The 20,163-nt window shown below is 52.0% G+C and overlaps 1 protein-coding gene across 2 annotated transcripts; it reads left to right on the top strand.

Annotated features, from left to right (window-relative positions):
- The first annotated feature begins 16 nt into the window (after positions 1–16).
- Positions 17–20,162, top strand: WDR91 (WD repeat domain 91). Of its 2 annotated transcripts, none has more exons than XM_004677063.2 (15): positions 17–139; positions 1,848–2,027; positions 2,534–2,741; positions 4,099–4,181; positions 5,090–5,220; positions 6,417–6,579; positions 11,482–11,637; positions 13,071–13,264; positions 13,924–14,074; positions 15,244–15,338; positions 15,470–15,641; positions 17,038–17,146; positions 17,845–17,957; positions 18,998–19,195; positions 19,659–20,162. In XM_004677063.2, exons 1-15 carry the CDS (start codon positions 17–19, stop codon positions 19,821–19,823), a joined length of 2,241 nt encoding a protein of 746 aa, XP_004677120.1. In that variant the 3' UTR covers positions 19,824–20,162. The 2 variants fall into 2 exon arrangements, with proteins under 2 accessions (XP_004677120.1, XP_012576482.1); XM_012721028.1 differs by lacking the exon at positions 17–139 and adding an exon at positions 228–421.
- Position 20,163: the final 1 nt, after the last annotated feature.

Raw genomic sequence — 20,163 nt, 5'->3', positions numbered from 1 at the left:
CGGCGCCGGCGCAGCGATGGCGGAGGCCGTGGAGCGAACTGACGAGCTGGTCCGCGAGTACCTGCTCTTCCGCGGTTTCACACAGACACTGCGGCTGCTGGACGCCGAGATCAAGGCGGACAAAGAGAAGGGGTTCCGGGTGAGGGCTGGCGGGCGCGGCGCGGCTGAGGCGGCCCCGAGGGCGCCCAGGGCGGGATCTCCCTCAGCACTGCCCTCCGGAGGCCGGAGCGGCGCTGCCACCGCGCGGAGGGGGCCGTCGACACTCGCGTCCGGCCCTCGCTGGACTGATGGGGAACGGAAGCGCTGAGGGGGGACGTGACTCGCCCGAAGCTGCCCACCGAGTCGGCGTATGGCGGAGGCTGGACCCTGGTGCCCGGACTCCTGGTCCCCGCCTCCGCTCTCCACCTCAGCCTCCCAGCAGGTGCTGGCCAGTCGTTGACCAAGATGGCGATAAGTGTTAAGATTTGGTGGATGGTTGAGTCTTGGCAACAGATATCCCAGAGTCGGCCTCTGACGGCACCGGGCGCCAAGTGGACGGCAGCCCTGCGCGTTAGCGGGCTGTCAGGGTCCGCAGTGTTGGTCTGAAATGGCTCTGTCAGCCGCTCGTTGGCGATTTTGCCTCCGCATGGGAAAGACCTTGTTGCTCATCGTAGGGCCATTCATTCCGTTTGTCACGGTCTCATTTTTTCTCTGTTGTGTTCCTGTTTTTGGTCATTGTTTTCCTCAATTGGACAAGCACTTATTTCCTGTTTTAAATCATTAAACGCCCCGACTTAGACGTGACTTTCCCTTGGGCAGCTCCTGGCATTTAGAGGGTGTTTGCTGGCCTCCGCTGGTAGCCACACTCAGCCTGAGAGGCAGTGAGCTAGTGGCCAGCGGTCTGGAGGGGAGTCCGGAGACCCAGTGCTTGTCTTGCTGAAGTTAGCGCCTTTGTAGTGGCAGCAGCGAATCATTGCAGCTCTCCAAACCCCAGTGTCCTGGTCAATACAAGGCAGATATTGGATTGGTTTTGGTGCCCAAAACATTTTTCAGACTGTGTGCTCTGTCACTGGGAGGCGACTGACTGACACCCTAGCTGCTGCCAGGGCTTTGGTGGCACGCTGGTGACTTGAAGGAGGCAGTGTCTGTCATGCCAACTCTCAGAACCTTGGGCTGGTGGGGGTACCTCCGGAGAAGGACCATGGAGATCGTCTGACTCTTATTATTTTTTTAAATATTAGGCAGCTGCGAACAAAGTGTGGAAGTGACATTGCCACGTTGGTTGAATAAGTCAGGACCTGGCCCATCTCTGCTTCCTGGGCCTGAGTGCTTTTATTTATTTATTCATTCATTCATTCATTCATTCATACAGAGCTGGAGTACAGGGCAGAGGTGCAAGAGGTGAGAGGATGCACCAGAGACAGAGTGGGAAGCAGAACAGGCAGATCAACGAAATACACCGCTGAAGGAAGCAGCGGGCAAGACAGGAGAGGTCTGCCACACCATATGGGTCACCTCTAGGGCCGGTGATCGAACTTGAACTGAAGCGGCTGCAGCTAACTTGCAGTGCTGTCCTAACCCGTTGCACCACTAGGGAGGGCCGGCCTGAGTGCGTTTATGCCTCACATCTTTGCGCCTGTGAGAGGGTCAGATCACATGGCTAACATCAGACACTGACGGCTAACATCAGACACTGACTTAAAAGCTGTCACACAAGTATGTTTGGAAAGTTTTATGGATTGCTAACTTAACAAAAATGAATATCCAGAAGGCACAGTGAGGCCAAAGCTGTGTTAACTCTGCCACAGTGAGGGGAAATGCTCTTCCGTCTTTTCTGACTGTCTCCATCCCAGCTTTTCTTTTACTAGGTGGACAAGATTGTGGAGCAGCTGCAGCAGTTAATGCAGGTGTATGACTTGGCGGCCCTTCGGGACTACTGGAGCTACTTAGAGCGGCGGCTCTTCAGCCGCCTGGAGGATATATATAGACCCACCATCAGCAAGCTGAAAACCAGCCTGTTCCGCTTTTACCTCGTCCACACAATCCAGGTGCTTGTTGGTCCAGGGTCTGCATTCTAGGTGGAGAGAGTTCTTTGCTCCGGAAATCGATTTTCTTTTAGTCCCTCAGGAGGCCCCTGTATGTGACTCTGGAAAAGGGTGCAACAGTCACAGCGCACATTCACGTTGACTATTTTCCTACACTTTTTTTCTTTTTATCTTTAGATCATCTGACTTGTCTTCCTCATTCTTATTTCCCCTCTTGTTTTAAGAACATAAGCCTGGGTAGTGTTTCAGAGAACATAAGACACTGGATTAAAGTTAGAATAATAAAATAGATAGCCAAACTGGGGCACTTAGAGGAGTTGAAAATCAACTAGGAATTAATTTTTAGGAGGGCATTTCTCATCAGGATTTCAGTTGAAAGAAGCTTTGAAATTGTAAAGGGATTTGAGAAGAGTGGTTTCCTTTATTTTATTGAGCTTTAGCCACTCAAAGCCTCTACTGTGCAGTGACAAGCTTCCCTCTGGACTTCTCTTTCCCTCCTTGCTTGGCAGACAAACAGAAATGACAAGGCTCAGGAGTTCTTTGCGAAGCAGGCCACGGAGCTCCAGAACCAGGCTGAGTGGAAGGATTGGTTTGCCTTGCCCTTCTTGCCATCCCCAGACACCAACCCCACCTTTGCCACCTACTTTTCTCGACAGTGGGCCGACACTTTCCTTGTGTCCCTGCACAACTTCCTGAGCGTCCTGTTTCAGTGCATGCATATCCTTTTTGCCGCCTGGCGCTGTGGGCCCTGTCTTGAGGCCTCCAGGGTGATCTGTGGTGGCTGCCCTTGCTACACCATTTCTCTACAGAATCCCCTTGGACTGTTGTCATGTGTCATGTGAAGGGGCTGAAAAGATTGTGCATATTTTTGTCACTGGGCCAGGGAAGCACAAATCTTAGTCCTGATGCTTGACTCTGAAGTAATAGCTGCATGCACGGGCAGAGACTATAGTAGAGGTGGGGTGCTAGTACCCTGATTTGAGAGGAGCCCTCAAATAGGCCAAAGGGGCTCTCTCAGCAGACACAGGGGTTGAGAGGCAGCAGCTGCTTAGTGCAGCCTGCCAGCCTTGGAAAGTACCCTCTCTGTGCAGGCCATTTCCCCAAGGATGTCGCTTGCCTTTATTGAGAAGAGGTGGCAGGTGGGGACACATCCCAGGCTGGAGCCTCCTTCTCTGGCAGTGATGTCAGTGTCTCTCAGCCTGCTAGGAAACAGCAGCTTGAAGAACACATATGTGGATGTTTGGGAGAGACAAAGTGTGCACATGTGCATGTAAACCTTCCATTTTCTCACGGAAAGCCTGCCATCCTCCACTGCTCATGCTCTCCAGACATGCGTTCTTGTGGAGAACAGAATCCAGTTGGAAGGGGGCTGCCTGGTGAGGCACTGATAATGTGGCCCTGCTAGAGCTCCACCCACCAGCCCTCGTGGCCTCTGGGAGAAGCAGCTTCTGGCAGAGGCAAGAAGGGTGCTCTTCCCCTTGTATGGGTGAGTGTGAATTTCACTTGTCTGGTTTGCCTCTTTCCTCCCTGGTTCCTGCTCTTCATCCTGAGTGCTCTCAGAGGGAACTAGCCTGGCCTCAGCCCAGAGGTGTATGGGGCATGTGGGCCCTCTGGGGAGCTGGGAAATGTTACTTAAGGTCTTCAGTCCCCAGTACTGCCCCTTAGACTAGGGGCAGTACAATGGAGCTTCAGTTCCTTCCTCAATGCTGAGGCCCTCCCTGCTGCGTGTTCCTCTTAACAGAAGCTGTTTGAAGTGATTGGTGAAGACTGACACCCTAACCTAGAAGGTGGATGGTTTCTCCATCATGCAGTCTGCAGAACCTACTGCAGTCTAAACCACTCCATCTGCAGAGGGCTAAGTGCATGGCGGGGTGTCTGAGAGTGGGTAGAGTGGTTGGCAGTGCACCTGTGGAGCCCCTGGCCTCTGGGCTGGCTTTGCTGAATGTAGCTGTCACTTACAGAGCCCTCAGCGCCAGCCTGTGTGACTCACGTTCAGGGGCTGGGCTGGTGTGTCAAGAGTTTGAGGAGGCATATAATGGTTTCACAAGCAGGCTTATTCTTTAACTTGGTGTACCAGTTCCCGTGATCCTGAACTTTGATGCAGAGTGCCAGCGGACCAACCAGGTGCAAGAAGAAAATGAGGTTCTGCGCCAGAAGGTTGGTTCTGAGCACCCTTGCTCCTTCTTGGGAAGGACTTCTGCTTTTTGTGTATGAAATTAGGTAGTGGCAGCAGGAGGCTGATTAAATATAGGAAAGCAGTGATCTCAGGCGAAAGTGAATCACCAGAACACCAGTGTTTGGGAGGACTTGGGCGCTGCATGAGCTCTGAAAACCAGAGGCACAATTTGTTACGCTGTGCATGGTGAGCAACATGGGCCAGTAAAGTACTTGTAAGGGGAAAATGACTGTATCCATGTGCCCTTGTAACTAGTCCGTGCCCCATTCTTTTCCACATGTCTCATTTCATCTGCGTGTGGATTTAATTACTCTTCTTAGTTCAGTGTTTGTCTGATTCACTAAAGTGATAGCCAGGGGCCCATGTTTGCTTTTGATTTTTGCCCAAGGAGCCTATCTGGCCTAGGAGTGAAGAGACCTATAGATTATATGTTCACAAGAAAGGTTAAAAGCTATTTTGGCTTGGAGTTTAAGATTCTTGGCTTTTGTTCAGGGAAAAGGTTAAAAATCCTGAACCTCAGTTCTTTCCAGGAGAGTTCCCAAGCCCTTCGAGATTCAAAGACCAAAGCAGGATTTGGTGGAACTCTTTCTCAGTGAATTCAGGAGAAGTCAGTTGAATGATAAAAAGGAAGCAAGTCAAGTGATTAAAACTAATAGATGTGGCTTTTATATTTCTGATGGCTTTTGGTTTCACACATTAAGATCAAGTCACAGCAGCCACATGACTTACTCTGATTTACTCACTCTGAGCAGAGGGAAGGCATGCTGAGGTGGAAGGCCAGTGGTCTTTTGAGCCAGAGGGGATTTGGATGTGCTGTGTCCAGTCCTCCCCAGGGGAGGGAAGATCCGGTGAGGTCACAGTCTTAACTCGACCCTACCCTCTCGTGTAGCTTTTTGCGTTGCAAGCCGAAATCCACCGCCTCAAGAAAGAGGAGCAACAGCCAGAAGAGGAAGAGGCCTTGGTCCAGCACAAATTGCCTCCTTATGTCTCCAACATGGACCGTTTGGGGGATTCGGAACTGTGAGTGTGCCCCACCTTGATATGGGCAGGAGGCCCAAGCTCCCTGCTCTCCTTTGTCCCCTGGGCTCTCACCTGGGGGCAACTTACTGTGCCCTCTGCACCAGGTGCTGCAGAAGTGCCAGATTCTCCTGGCATTCACTGCCCTTGCTCTTGAGCTTTGTGACTATAGCCCCCTGGCCTGGAACATCTTTTAGGAGTTCCTCCCCATGTCTGGCCTCCGAGCCTGTCCAGAGTGGGGAGCTGCACCACGCTGCCAGGGCCTGCATGTCCACGATGTGCACAACCTGGATAAATCAGCAGCTCCTGTCGTGCAGCCCTGGGTGGTTTTTGAACTTTGAAGGGAGCGCCTCCTGGATGAAAGAGTTGGCAGCTGCGGGTTGGATGTGTTCAGCCACAGAAGCACACTCTTGTGTGAGGGGTTATAGAGGCAGGCAGATCGGGGAGTTGTTTGAGTGACCGTCAAAACAGCCAGTTCAAGCAGAAAACCCAGATGATAATGGGAACAGTAGCCTTGTTGAAAGATGCTCCCTTCTTTCCTCGAAGAAGGGATGGAAGCTGCGACAAGTCGCAGTTGATGATCAGCGAGGCAGGACACAGGCCTGGCAGTGAGCTTCCACACCTGCACACGCCAAAGACTGTCCAGGAAGCTGCTCTGGCTTCTGAGCGTGTGCTGTCCACTGGGGATAGAGAGCAAACCACAAGTGTAATTTAAAGATTTTTAGTAACTATATTAGGAAAAAGTAAAAAGAAAGAAAATTAAAACCTAATTTTAATGATATATTTTATTTGGCCTGATCAGATACCATCTCAACATGTAAGGAGTTGAAACAAAATGTTAATGGGACATTATACTTCTCCATGTTATTGCTTTTAGTCCAGGGTATATTTTACATGTCTGTACACTTGGATTTAGACTGATCCCATTTCCGTGCTCATCACCATGGGCGGCCAGTGGCCAGGGCCCAGCACAGCTCTCAGTTTGACCACAGCCTTAGAACTCACCACGGTGCCGGCTAGGCTGCCCACTCCCTCTGGAAGGAGAAATGGTACTGATAATAATACCACTTAATACCACCCAGGCCTGTGAATGATGCCAAAGCCTGGTCCCTGGCATCATCTATAGCTCAGGAGGTCTGTGTTCTAGTTCTTCTGGGTCCCTTCTACCCCGTGACCTTGTGGTGTGTTTGTCTGACCAGAGCCATGGTGTGCAACCAGAGGAACACCGCTCTCTCACAGTCACCTCGCGGGGGCTTCCTGTCCTCACTGCTGCCTCAGAGTAAGAAGAGCCCTTCAAGGTTGTCGCCTGCTCAGGGTCCCCTTCAGACTCAGAGCTCGGCCAAAAAAGACTCCAGCAGCCAGGTAAGCTCAAATCCCACCTCTCTAACTTTGCCGAGAGGCCTGTGACATCTAACCTTTGACCAGATCTGTAGGTGCAGACTGTGTGCTTCCCCTTTAGGTTGATTTCTCTGGTGTAAGCCATATCTCATTCCCTCTCTTCCTGTCTCCCTGCCTCCCTGCCTTTCCCCTGCCCCCCATAGGTGAGTATGATTTTGCAGGATGAGAATGTAAGTAAGTATAGAGGAGGAACTGAGGAGGAGAGCCCACTTACATTCTCTGCTCCCTCGCTCCCCTTCCTTCCAGGGCTGTCGGTGTTGCAGCACACTGAGCTGGTATGGGAGGTGGGGGGTGAGCTGGAGTAGGGGGTGGAGTAAGGGTGGGGCAGAGCTCAGACCCAGGCTGCTCCCCTGTGCCAGCTCTCAGAAGTGGCTCTGCAGGTGCAGGAGTGGAGGGCAGTGAGAGGAAGGGCGCTTGGAAGGTTCTCTCCTTTTCTCATCAATTTCCTGTGAATGCAGGAGGACTTACAGCCATGATTCGGTCTTACTCCAGGGTGAATTCAAGTGATTCTGGAATTTCGAATGTTGGACAATGTGATGTAGCATGTAAAGAGTAAATTAGAGTTATTTCTGAGTTGATGTATTTCTTTCACAAGGTGATATTTACTGATACTGCAAAGGATTTTGCAATTTTTCACTTGTATAGAAGCTTGCAGAGAACTTCTTTTATGTCTGGTTATTTCCAAACCAGCCACAGGTCCCATTGAATAGTTCTTAGTAGAGATGGTCTGAATTCATTGCTTTTAGAATTTATTGCTCCCAGAGAGCAAGTTTACCAGGCCCACATTTACGCTGTATTGCTTGCATAGAGACGCTTTCTCTTTTAATCTAGTTTTGTTTATACACATAGAGTTTAAGTCCTCATGGTCTCTGCCTCCTTCTGCTCTTATTACAGGGCACCCAGTGTGAACTAGGTTGCCTGTCTGTGGGTCCTCACCCACGTGCTTAAAATTTACTTGTCCTGCAGGCACACACAAAAGAGTCAACAATGGGTTTATTTACAAAAGGGGAAAAGGAAAAGGAACAACCCAGGGAAAGAGAGAAAGAGATACCAGGTAACTAGAATATCTTACCAGCTCGCTGACTTGGAGCGCTAGTAGCAAACTAACTGATAGCCCCCAGTCAAACAGTCCGATGGAGACATTGCCCCACAGAGAGAGCAAGCACCTTTGTTTGCCTCCCCTCCAGAGAGAGAGCAGTTGAAAATGGCTCCCTATTTATCCCCCAGAGTCGCAGAATGCCTGCTTAGCTCCGCCCTTGGGTCTTCTCATTTCTCTCCCTGGTACTGCTGGGAGTTGTCGTTTCCAATAGCTGGAGTAGGGGGTGGAGTCCACAGAACTCTGCAGTTCCTTTAGGACATCCTTCCCCTTAACACTCTTGAGTTTGAGAATAGCTGCAAGTCAGGGGGCACTGCTCACTGCATCAGGGAGGCAGGGTCTGCCATCGGAGAGCATGCTTTCTAGCCCAGGACTTCAGGTTAGTGTTGTTGAAGTGCAGACTCTGGAGAAGAAAATGACAACTAACAAGCTGTCAGCACGGAGTCCTGGTTTACCGCCCTTGCTCCAATTGCTTACACTTGACCGAAAGTGCTTGGTGATGGTATTTATGCTCTTGTGGGAGCATTAGCTGAGCTGATAAAAGAACTCCAGGGTATGTCTGGGAGATCATAAGCTCATACTGAATACATTTCAGTAGTAATGTAGTAATTGTGAAGGTACTGGCCTACTTGGTTTCTGAGACTTGAGTGTGAAATGACTATACATAATCTCATGATCCATGACGATCCGGTCAGGCATTCAAAATCCAATCACGATTACTCTTGTGACTGTGCTTCAGAAATTTGAACCTTAAGATTAGAAATCCAGTTCTGCAGCGAGTTAGTTTTCCTGTTTGCTTCATGGGCCTTGTTTGTCATGCACTTTCCTCGTGTAATAATAGATGACGCGTGGCATGCGAGGGTCCCTGAAATGTGCAGGAAGCTATGACATTTTATTTCCGTGGTGCTCTGAGGGAGGCTCTTGGGAGTTGGGCCTGTGGCTTTGCTCTTCATGTGCTCAGGAGCTCGGTGTAGTATGGTGAGGTGGAAGTGAGATTGGACATTTTTTACGCGATTCACATTCAAGAGCTGAGGGTAAAAATGTGTAATTTGCAAACATTCCTTATTGTGCCTCTAAAATATCTTTAAACTCTGCGGGTGTTTTTTTTTTTTTTTTTTAAAGATTTATTTATTTGTGCATACAGAACTGGGGTACAGGCCAGAGGCTCAGGGGCGGCGAGAGGCTCCACCAGAGACAGAGTGGGGAGCAGAACAGGCAGATGGACGAAGCACACTGCTGAGGGGAGCAGCGGGCGGGTCAGGATAGGTCTGCCGCGCCATGTGGTCACCTCCGGGGCAGGTGGGAATCGAACTCATGTGGAAGTGGCTTTAGATTCTCAGTGCTGTGCTTTTAACCCTCTGTGCCACCAGGGAGGGCCACTCTGCGGGTGTTTTAATAGCACAAAGATAGCCTGCTTTCTGGTTCCTGACTGCAGAGGTCTACAACCTAAAATGCCCCAAGGATTGGGCTGCTCATCAGTCTGTTACTGGTAATATATCAGTTAGTCTCAGCACTGATATTTCAATTCTAAGAATAACTAGTAGATGGGAGGTTCAAGAAAATCAAAGAATGTTACAGTTGGAAGGAGGCTCATAGGTCACGTAGCCCACCCGCTTATTGAGTAGAGGATATGTTCCTCCCTGGATTGATTGCCTCCTATGATGTGGAGCTCACTCCTTGTTGTTTGCCTGTTAGAAAGCAGGCAGCAGACACCTCAGAGTATTTTGTACTCACTGCTTTCAGGTATTCTAGAGAATAAGGCTTCTTGCAAGACGATGGCCTTTTCCATGTCAAGCACCCTGTTCATTCCTCTCTCTGCCAAGACTGCTCACCTATTTGGCATGACTTCTAGTCCCCTCACCACCCTGGCGTCTCTCCTATAGGAGGACATTCTAATTTTTTCCTTTACTACAATTGATGCCTAAATGTGAATGTATGGTTTGAGCTGCTTTTTTACCAATATCAAATGCAATTAGCTATATCATCATGCCCCGTGTCTTTAATGATATACTTTTAACTCAGTAGAATGTGACATTCAAATTTATTTTTTATTGGTAGCATATATAAGCATTTAATCTTTTTCTCACTACTCCCTCACCAGTGAGTGAATATAAGCAAACAAAGAAACAAGCTGTTTCATTAAAGTAGCGATAGGTAGAATGACTAGGCTCTCACACTTTAGCTCTTTACTATGGGATGGTAAATTTCACATTAGGTTTTACTCCTTGGAAGTGGCTGCCCTGTTGTCAGTAATGTTGACAGTTTATTGGTGGATATGAATCTGGGATTAAATTCAGAAAACAAATGGAAGCAATGGTAAAACCACAATTCCCAGGCTAGGATTGCTCACGGCAGGGAGGGCATGCCCACAGCACGCTCGCCTCCACGCTCGCCACACCTACAGTTTGTCCTCTGTCCTCCCCTGCAGCTATAATCCGACTTCTTCCATACCCACCGGGCTGCAGGTGGGAATTACCTTATTAAAGCGATAGCCTTTAATTGACTGTAATGTAAGGAAAGCAAAGCATTCACAAAGCTGCGCTTAATAGTATCTAATTACCTCAGCTACCGAGACTACTGGTAGGAACAGCCGCCCTGGGGGCTGCGTCCATGGATCTTAGCAGGATGGGAGAAAGGACACTTTCATGTGTCATTCATTCTGTAACTTGGTTGCTACAAGGGCCTGTCTCCAGGGTGGTGGTAGTTTACTTTGGGTGGGGCCTAATTACTAGAACTCATTCCCTGTCTGGTTTGGGTGACCATCTAGCAAGCTCTGTTCAGGCCACTGAAAATCAACTGGTATTGCTTTATTTCTGCTCCAGAAAGAGAAGGGAGAACGTCAGTCGCTAAGACATTGGTTAAACTGTCTCTCCTTGACTATAGATAGATATTATCGAATATAATTGAAGTATTATATGAATACACTAAAGTTTTTATGAACTTTGCTGCTAAAGAAGTTTTAATTACAAGTGATGTCAGTCAATATTTAATAATATACATTTGTGACTAGATTTACCTTCACTTATTAGAGTTTTACTGGACAGTTGAGCTTATCATTTTTAACGTATTTTTTGCTGTGGTTCACCCTGCTTTAGTCATAACTTAGGTATAATTTAAGGAGCTGCTCTCTTGACACAGGGTCTCATAGATCACACTTAGATATATAGTATCTTCAGCATAGGGCACTTTTCCCAGCAGGTGAATACTGTGATTAAATTCACTGAGGTGCCTTTTGAATTTTTCATTTAGAATAATGTCTAGTCCCTCCCTGATGATATACTGGACAACTTCTCGGCAATCTTGAACAGAGAGGCGATTACATATTCCATAAATGTCTTTTTTTCATAATGTAAGCATACTAAACATAACATTTACAAGCAGCAAAATGGTCATAAAATCTGGCAAAGGGCCTGACTGCCTCTCATCACTTAGTAAGTACTGGTCTCCCCTTAGCTAAAGCTATTGGGGTTCTGATTTGGTCAAGAAGATACTTGTCTGTCTGTCTCTAGGTGACTGTTAGGGTGGGCTGAGGAGTGTGACAGCCTGGCCTCTAAAATCAGGGTGGAGAAGATGGAAGAAGGTCCAGAGGGCTTTTTTAGGTTCTACTTTTGCCTTTGCCCTCTGGCTGGTCACATTTAACTGGGTGCTCAGCATGGCCTGGAGGCATTGTACCAAGATCTTTTTTGGGGAGAGAACAGGAGAACTCTTCTCATCTCCTGGCCAGGCACTGGTGGGAAGAGAACTTTCACAGCCTGTCCTCTCGTCCCCAGGTGGCCAAAGGAAGGGACCCGGTGTGCGGCCCCCGGGAAGGGAAGACTCCCTTCAGTGGGCTGGCTGCTGGGGAGTCCAGCTGGTCACAGCACCGGCAGCGACGCCTGCAAGATCACGGCAAGGAAAGGAAGGAGCTTCTCTCTATGACTCTGCAGGTGAGGCTTGGCCTTTGGGTGCACTGAAGCCACTGTGGAGGCTGGAAATGGTGGGTATGCAGGGCTTGCTCTCCCCATCTGCTGCTGTGTCGAGTGTGGTTTTGTGTAGAGTGTGGTTTTGTGTAGCTGTCGAATTGCTTGCACTTTGACAGTGGGTGAGACAGGAGAGGCCTGCTGCACTATGTGGGTCAGCTCCCTAGTCAGGGATCGAACTCATGCTGCTGTGACTGCCTATAGCTTCATAATGCTGAGACTTAGCCCCTTGTGCTACCAGGGAGGCTCTGTTTGGTTCATATTTTGCCTGCCTCCCTGGTGGGCCCCCTTTCTGACAGAGCATTTCCCCAAGTAGGTGCCATAAAAGCCACACTGTGAAAATGTTTCCAGCAGGTGAGTTCTGTGATTAAATGGTGGGGACCCTTGTGTGCTATGTCCTTACCTCAAGTTAACCTGAAATTGGCCCATCTGGGCTCTTGGACTCAGTATGAGAGAAACTGGCTCCCCAGGGTTAGCTTGGAATCACCAGGCTTGCTTGATGAGAGGCCGCCTCTTCTCCTGTCCCCCTGAGGCCCACCTGCTGGTGTTGCTGCCCAGGGACCATGTGCCACATGGAGCACTGAGACTCCCCTTACTGCTGAGTAGGGGCAGAGTCGGCTTTTCCTGACTGTCTAGCAGGCTCTGTTGCCATCAAATACTCTGGATTCAAGGCAAAAGCACAAGAGATTTGCCGCCTCAGTTGTCTTCCTGACTATTTATCACTAGGTGAGGACCTTGCCTATATTAAAAACATTTCCGACAGCTATCGGCCCTGAAGTGGTTCCAGTTTGTTGGCAACAGACCCTGAAGGTCCCATCCCCACTCCCTCTGTTCCTTTCTGGAGGATAGCACACACCCCGGCGCCAGCTTCCCTCTGGCTGATGTGGCTTTACTCCAAGTCTCCAAGTACTACCTTTGCCAGCTGTTGACTTTGGGCAAGTTATCCAACTTCTGCTTCAGTCTTGGTTTCCACAGCTATAAAATAGGCTTAATTATAGGGTCCCAGAGGCTTTGGGGGAGGGATAAATGGAAGAACCAGTCACGGTCACATAGTGCCTGGCACACAGTAGGTGAGTTTTGCTATCACTGCGCTGGTGTGTCAGGTATGTCCTGAGACCCGCCGGCTAGACCAGCAGGGACGCCCTGGCCTGCGTTCCCTCTGCTGGGCCTCTGACAGAAGGCGTGTCAGCGGAGCAGGAGCTGCCTGCCTGGGTGAGCTGGGTGCTGCTGTTACATCTCATACCTCCCGCTGGGCTCTGCGACCCTAAGTACCTCCCCAGAGTGCTGCATCCTGCGTCTTATACCTCAACATCAGATCCTTGGGTGTGTGTGCAGGGGTTGGCGGGGGAGGGTCCTGGCTCACCCCTTATAGCCGACTGTCTCTGTTTTGTTTGGCCCAGGGCACAGAGAAGAAGCCTGAGGCCAGTGGCCCAGAAGCAGAGCCCTGCCCAGAGCCGCATGTGGAGGTACCGGACATGCTGACTCGGGCTGCGGAGCCAGGCCCTGAGGGTGCAGGGGTCCGCCCTGAGCAGCCCTTCATCGTGCTGGGGCAGGAGGAGTACGGGGAGCATCACTCCTCCATCATGCACTGCAGGTGAGTCCTGGCGGGCAGCATGCAGAGAGAGGCACGGTCAGGAGGAGAACGGGGCGCACAGAGGTGTGGAGGTGGGCTGGGCCCGCGGGCCCATGCCTCCCAGGAAGAGTGGGGACAGTGGGGGTCCTGCTCAGGGCCGGAGCAGCGTTTGGCTTCGTTGTTCTCCCACCCTTTCTCCCGCGGGTCTCAAACTTAGGAACAAGTTACTTTTTATTACTCAGTTTTCATTTGCTTTATGTTGGTTTTTTAAATGTGATTGTTTACCATGTGTAGGTTTCCACTTTGATGAGGTGAAAGCATGGTCTTTCACATCGGCACAGAGCATAATTTCCAGGAGTCTTGTTAGTGGGGCCTGATGGGCCCTGGAGCCGCAGCACAGGAGTTGGGAGCTGCAGCCTGGAGTCCCGAGTGGCAGCCCACACCTGTCCGTGCTCTGGCCCCGTGCTCCCCAGGCTCTGCACAGGGTGGCTGTGTTCTTGGGTAAATGAATAAATGAGATCTCTAGAAATAGCTTCCACTGTTCTTTAAGTTGAGATATTTTGGGATGATTTTTAAAAACAGTTGGGAAGTCAGAAAGGCAGTGACCACTGTGTAAAAGGAGCGAAGAGCTGAAGAGGATCCTGGGCTAACGCACGTGCTAACGGGCCTCCTTCTCTCAGAGTGGACTGCTCGGGGCGGAGGGTCGCCAGCTTGGATGTGGATGGCGTCATAAAGGTGTGGTCCTTCAACCCCATGATGCAGACCAAGGCTTCCTCCATCTCCAAGTCGCCGCTGCTGTCTTTGGAATGGGCCTCCAAGCGGGACAGGCTGGTGAGTGACGTCCCGCCCTGTTGCTGGCTCTGGCCTAGGAAGGCAGCAGGGCTCCCAGCAGCCACGCCAAACCCTCCCTCCTCTCACTGAGAACTCAAGGGCCTCATGTCCAGGACTGGCCGGCAGGCCCGTTTGTGGGAGACAGGGAGCTTACCGAATGAGCAAGAATTGAAATGGGATTCTGGAGAGCTCTAGAGAGCCCCTCCTGTCAGACAGCAGAGGCTGCTCGCCTGACCATCTCATCTGCCCTGTACGAACATTGAACTTTCTGGCCTGGTCAGCACCTGTCGTCTGTCCATGTCTCTAACAACCCACTGTTCCCGCTCTTGCTTAAACCCTCCTGTGCTGGGCCCTAACGGAAGTTGTTCGAGCTGGTGGGTGGTGGTTTGTGGCTCCCAAGGTCTGATGGCCCTGGAACCGGGTTCTCTTATCTTCCAGGCACTAATGTTTGAGCTAGGATTTGTGTTAGGAGGTAAACGGATTTATTCTTTCATTATATTCCATTCTGAGGCGATGATAGCAGGCAGCCTGTGAGGCAAACCTTGATTTTTATTGTAACAATTGAAGGAATTATCCCTAGGGCACTAGGGTCTCACGCATGCCCTGAGTAGTGTGAACATGTCACGGGAGCGCAGAGGTCAGATAGTTAATGTTCAAGGGGGCACACGCAGACCTGCTTCTGGAGGTGCTCGTTAGTATCTTTGAAACCGCCTGCCAAATAAAGCGGAAATTCCTAAGACAAGGAGAGCCTCTTGTATTTTTTCTGGAGCTCTTTATGGGCCAGAGCCAGTACTGTCCCCAGAACATGCGAGTTGCCCAGGTGCATGACGGGGCATGTGCCCAGGGAGCTGGTAGAAGAAGGATTCGATTTAATACTGAAAGTGGGGAGGGCGGGGCCAAGTGTCGTGTAACCAAACATTTGTCTGTGTATCTGAGGGGACGCCCGCCGCTCCTGCTCCAGATTCCTTTTGTGGTTTTGCTTCTGTTTTAGCCCCAGCTCCGATGTCTTTTTAAATGAGGCTTCCTTTAGACAGATTTTACCTGAACTACCTGGATAAGGGGAGGGGCCCTCCCCCCGCAGCCTGCCCAAATCTGCCCCCACAGGAGAGGGCCTGGCCCTCCGTGGTCCTCCCAGACAGGCCCATGCCTCCCACCCCTTCTCGTTCCAGCTCTTGCTGGGCAGTGGTGTGGGGACAGTGCGCCTGTACGACACAGAAGCCAAGAAGAATCTCTGTGAAATCAACATCAATGACGACATGCCCAGGTGAGCTGCCGGCCCTACCCCACCCCGTGCCGGCCTGGGCCTTCCCCAGTGGCTCGGCCAGGTCTGCTGCAGCAGGACCCAGCCTGAGCCCGGCCCAGCTTTCCTGCCTGAGCCGGCCACGTGCGTTGCAGAATCCTGTCCCTCGCGTGCAGCCCCACCGGGGCCTCCTTCGTCTGTTCGGCTGCGGCGCCGAGCCTCGCCTCCCAGGCCGACTTCTCGGCGGCGCTAGACTTCGGCAGCAAGGGCACCAACCAGGTTCCCGGGAAGCTGCTGCTGTGGGACACGAAATCCATGAAGCAGCAGGTACCAGCCCTCCCCCGCCATCTCCTGGGTTCACTCCCAGAGGGAGCACCGCCTGTGCGCCCCCGTGTGCCCGTTTCTGATGAGCCTCGGCCCTCTCTTCTTGGCTCTTCTTCCGATTTTGGTTTGCAAGGGGACTGCAAAGGTTAAGTGTGGGGAAATAGTTGTATTCCAGCGGGCAGAGCCCCGGCAGCCCAGTCATCCGAGTGGCCCACAGGCGGCTTCCATCCTCGCTGGGCGGGGGCTGCTCCCGAGGCGCTCACGGCGCTGTCACAGCTACACAGCTGAAGACAGAACTGCACTGCCCCAGACTCAGAAGTCAGGCAGCGCCGACTGGTGGTTTCTCGCGGTTTGTTACAGAATCCAAACCATTTTTTTTTGTATTTAAAGACTTTATTTACTTAGCAGTTTCAGGCTCACGATATAACTGAGAGGACTCTGCAGAGAAATACCGCCCGCGCCCACAGTGTACAGCCTGCCCCTCCCCAGTTATCACTGTGCTCATCACGGCCACCGCAGCCCTTAGGTTACTGGCTGCCCACTGCCCTCTCCAACCTGCGGGCCACACCCAAATTCCTAAGTGTGTGCCCTGCCATCCTGCCTCTTTTTTTTTTGGCTCCCCCATTTGTCGAGTGTGTCCTCTTGGAGACTGGGTGCTTTCCTGGACCCACTTGCCGCCTCAGCTGCAGTCAGTCCATGAACAAACTGCCAGTTCCCCTTCTAGAATGTTTCCAGTTTGACCACGTCTCTGCGTTTCCTGGGACATACCTGAGACCCCTTCCCCCACCATACCCTGTGCTGGACACCCAAGGACCGCCTCCTGTCCCCACCCAGTCCCCTGCCTGGGGGTTGCCAGACACCAGCTGTCAATCACACCCCTTCATGTTCAGTGGTTTCCTGCCCCTGTTTCCCTGAGGTCCTGCCTGTCCCCCCCCCCCACTAGCCTCAGGGCACTTCATGCCTTTTTGTTCTGTAGTCACAACCCCTTCCTGTGTGAGGTCCTGTCTCTAGAGGGTTCTTGCCTCCTCTCTCTGGCAAGCATCTGTCTTCTTTGGATGCTTTCCCTGACACATCCCAGCTCAATTAGATTCCTTTTAATTGTTGGCTTTCTAATGTTTTCCTCTGTTACTTATCATGGATGTAAGTTTTCTATTTTTACAATTTGAACTGTTGAATACATAGAGAAGAACCAAACCATAGATGTATAATGAGAAGGACCACAGAAGGTGCACCTAGATCATCACGGCCTAAAGACAGACTCCCCCATGTCTTTCAGGCTCTTGTGCCCTCCCCCAGTCTTGCTCTCTTTCCCCTCCTCCTCCCAGAGAGGACTTGAATTGCAATTTTTTACTCACTCACATTTTTTTTAAATTAAGCTTTTGTATATCGGTTGTTTCAGCTCCAGTTCTCCCTGGATCCAGAGCCCATTGCTATCAACTGCACGGCCTTCAATCACAACGGGAACCTGTTGGTCACGGGGGCGGCCGACGGCGTCATCCGGCTGTTTGGTAAGCAAGGTGCTCCATCCGGGCCCTCCTTAAACGCCCCACAGAAGAGAGTGGGGTTGTGGCAGCTGGCCAGGAGGCTGCTGCCAAACCCGATTCTGGATGCAGGTAATGGAGCTTCACCTTGGCTGGGCTTGGTGTTTTCCAAAGCTCCTCCATGGTCACCGTGCATGCGCTCTGTGTCAGGGGTATGGGAGGATGGAGCTCCCCTGAGCAGTTCCGCCTGAACCCTCCTGCCTGTGTGGGGCCAGGACATGAGAAGGCAGCCTCGCCTGCAGGGTGCGCTTGCTCGCCCGGCTCACGCAGCGTCACGGGGCCATCCAGGTGCTGGTTAAGATCCCAGGGCCTGGCCTGTCCCTGGAGACTCGCTGTCAGAGGGTCTGGGTGGGTTTAGGTCTCCGGCCCTCAGGAAGCTTAGAGCTCCTAGACTGGCGGGTTCTTCACATAAGGTCAGTCTCTCCCAGGGGTTCCTGAACCTCGCTTTGACGCTGTGACAGAAGGTTCTTTTTAAGGCAGATTAAACAGAAGGTAGAATGCACAGAGGAGAGACTGAGCAAGCGGAAGGAACCCGTGGCCCTTCTTCCGCTGGGTGGGCCCTGACACCCTTTGGGTCCTGGAGCCTCCAGAGTCGCCCCTCGCCTGCCAGTGGCAGTTGTCTCCCCACTGTGGGAGTCTTACTGGGGTCTGTGTCTTTGCCTCAGATATGCAGCAGCACGAGTGTGCCATGAGCTGGAAGGCCCACAGCGGGGAGGTGTACTCGGTGGAGTTCAGCTACGATGAGAACACGGTGTACAGCATCGGCGAGGATGGGAAGGTCGGTGGAAGCAGGGTTTGCCTCCCTCTGGCTAAGGCACATGAGATTTTAGAGAGCAGCGGGACAGCATGGTGGGCCAGTTTAAATCCCGACTGCTTTTTGCTAGCACTGGGCTTGTACCTCGGTTTTGTCATCTATAAAGCGGGGATAACAACGGGAACCAGTATCACAGGATCCTAGGGAGCTTTTAATGCATCAATCGAGGTAGCTGTTCTCAGGAAGCAGTTTCCCATCCCCTCTCCCCTCCCCTGGTAGCAGAAGTGACTCCTTGCCTGCAGATGGAGCAGTGGGGTCTGGATTTGGGGCTGGCGTGTGCTGCAGTGGGCCGGTCATCAGTGGTCACAGCATGGGTGTGTCGGGTTGGCCGGGGGCTGGGACAGCTTCTCAGAGGCAGTGCACACAGGCTTGAGCAGTCAGGACGTAGCAGAGGGAAGCGGAGCAAAAGTGGAAATAAATGCCGCTTCTAGAGTTTCTTGGGAGAAGCCCTGGGATGGAAGGGCAGGCAGAATCGGGAGAGAGACTGGCTTTTCCTGTCTGTCCTCCGGGGCCCTCAGGGTCTGTGCTCTGCCTGCATTATCCACCTGCAGTAGTAACGACACTATGAATTCCCCACTGACAACTGCGGTTTTTAAATTAAAGGATGACTGTTGTTTGCATGGGTGGGCTTCTCACTTCAGAGTGTGCGGCCTGGCGCCACGCCGGCGTGAGGACTGCACGCTGCGTCAGCTGCAGGTTCACCGCGTGGTTCGTGCCCAGTGATTGCACTGCTGGGACACTGGACGTGTATTTGGAATTGGTCCTTCTGCTTTGTCCCTAAATCAGGCAAATCTCGCAGGGTTCTAACCTCAATACTAATAATAGCAGTAACAGCCACTGGGAACGGCTCGAGAGGCCGGAAATCCACAGAGGTGGTGCTTGCCCTTTTCTTCTCCTAGGGTCAGGCCAGAGGGAAAGTGCAGACTTTGTCCCCTTACGAAAATGCTTAATCTGTGCTGGGAGCCGCCCTGCTGAGGGCTCTGTGCTTGTGCTCACGCTTGCAGTTCATCCAGTGGAACATCCACAAGAGTGGCCTGAAGGTGTCCGAGTATGGCCTTCCTGCGGACGCCACGGGCCCCTTTGTGCTGGCTGGTTACAGCGGCTACAAGCAGGTTCAAGTGCCCCGTGGCCGACTCTTCGCTTTTGACTCAGAGGGCAATTACATGCTGACGTGTTCTGCCACAGGAGGCGTCATCTACAAGGTACCTGGGGTGGTGGGAGCAGGGAGCCTCTCTGTGCAGGTGTGGCCCAGGCTCAACAGTGCCTGCCGTGTCCACACTCATCATGGCCGCAGAGACATCCTGGACTCAGGAGGGAAGGGGCCCACCGCCTCCTGGCCGCAGGCTAGGCGGGGGCTGAGTATGCGGGAGGGGAGTGGACACGCTGCCCTCCTGCCCGCACGTCCGCTCGTCACCCTGTGGTAGGACCTTGCCCTGCCCTCCCTCCATTCCTCGGCATTCAGCCCTACTGCGGGCCATTAAGTGGGGGGAGTAGGGAAGCTTGCTGGTTTGAGAAACACTGCCTGCTTTCTCTCCTTAGGACCTGCTGACTTCACACCTGGGTTGGGGTGGCGGCTCCAGGTGGTTTGGCCTCCAAAAGTGGATAAAGGGGACATTTGTGATCAGTGTCTGCTGACATCACTTTCTCTCTTCTGTCCTCTTGCAGCTGGGCCGGGACGAGAAGGTTCTGGAGAGCTGCTTGAGCCTGGGCGGTCACCGAGCCCCTGTGGTCACTGTGGACTGGAGCACGGCCATGGACTGTGGCACCTGCCTCACTGCCTCCATGGACGGCAAGATCAAGCTGACCACCCTGCTGGCCCACAAGCTCTGATGGGAGCTGCCCAGAGGGACACCCAGGGGGGGATGGGACCGGCCGAGGGGCACCCATAGAAACAGTGTTATTTGGGAGGGGGAGAAAAAGAGGGGACAGAAACCTACAGGCTGCTCAACCTCAGCCCCTGCCAATGCAGGGAATCTTCAGGGAAAGACTGTCCAGCTGCTGTGTCCAGAGTGGGGGCCTGGCTGCGGGCTGCCCACAGCATGTTCCAGCCCGTGAGAGGGAGACTCAGGAAGCAGGAGAAGCACTGTGATGGCCACTTTGCTGGCCAGGAAAGATTGACAGTATTTTGTATATAGATGCTCAGTTTTCATCTTTTTTTTTTTTTTTTTTT

The sequence above is a fragment of the Condylura cristata genome, unplaced genomic scaffold (assembly GCF_000260355.1).
Source record: "Condylura cristata isolate star-nosed mole 26May11 unplaced genomic scaffold, ConCri1.0 scaffold00005, whole genome shotgun sequence".
In the NCBI taxonomy this organism is placed as follows: Eukaryota; Metazoa; Chordata; class Mammalia; order Eulipotyphla; family Talpidae; genus Condylura; species Condylura cristata.
The sequence above is the reverse complement of the archived record's forward strand: the minus strand, read 5'-3'. Positions and strand labels throughout refer to the sequence as shown.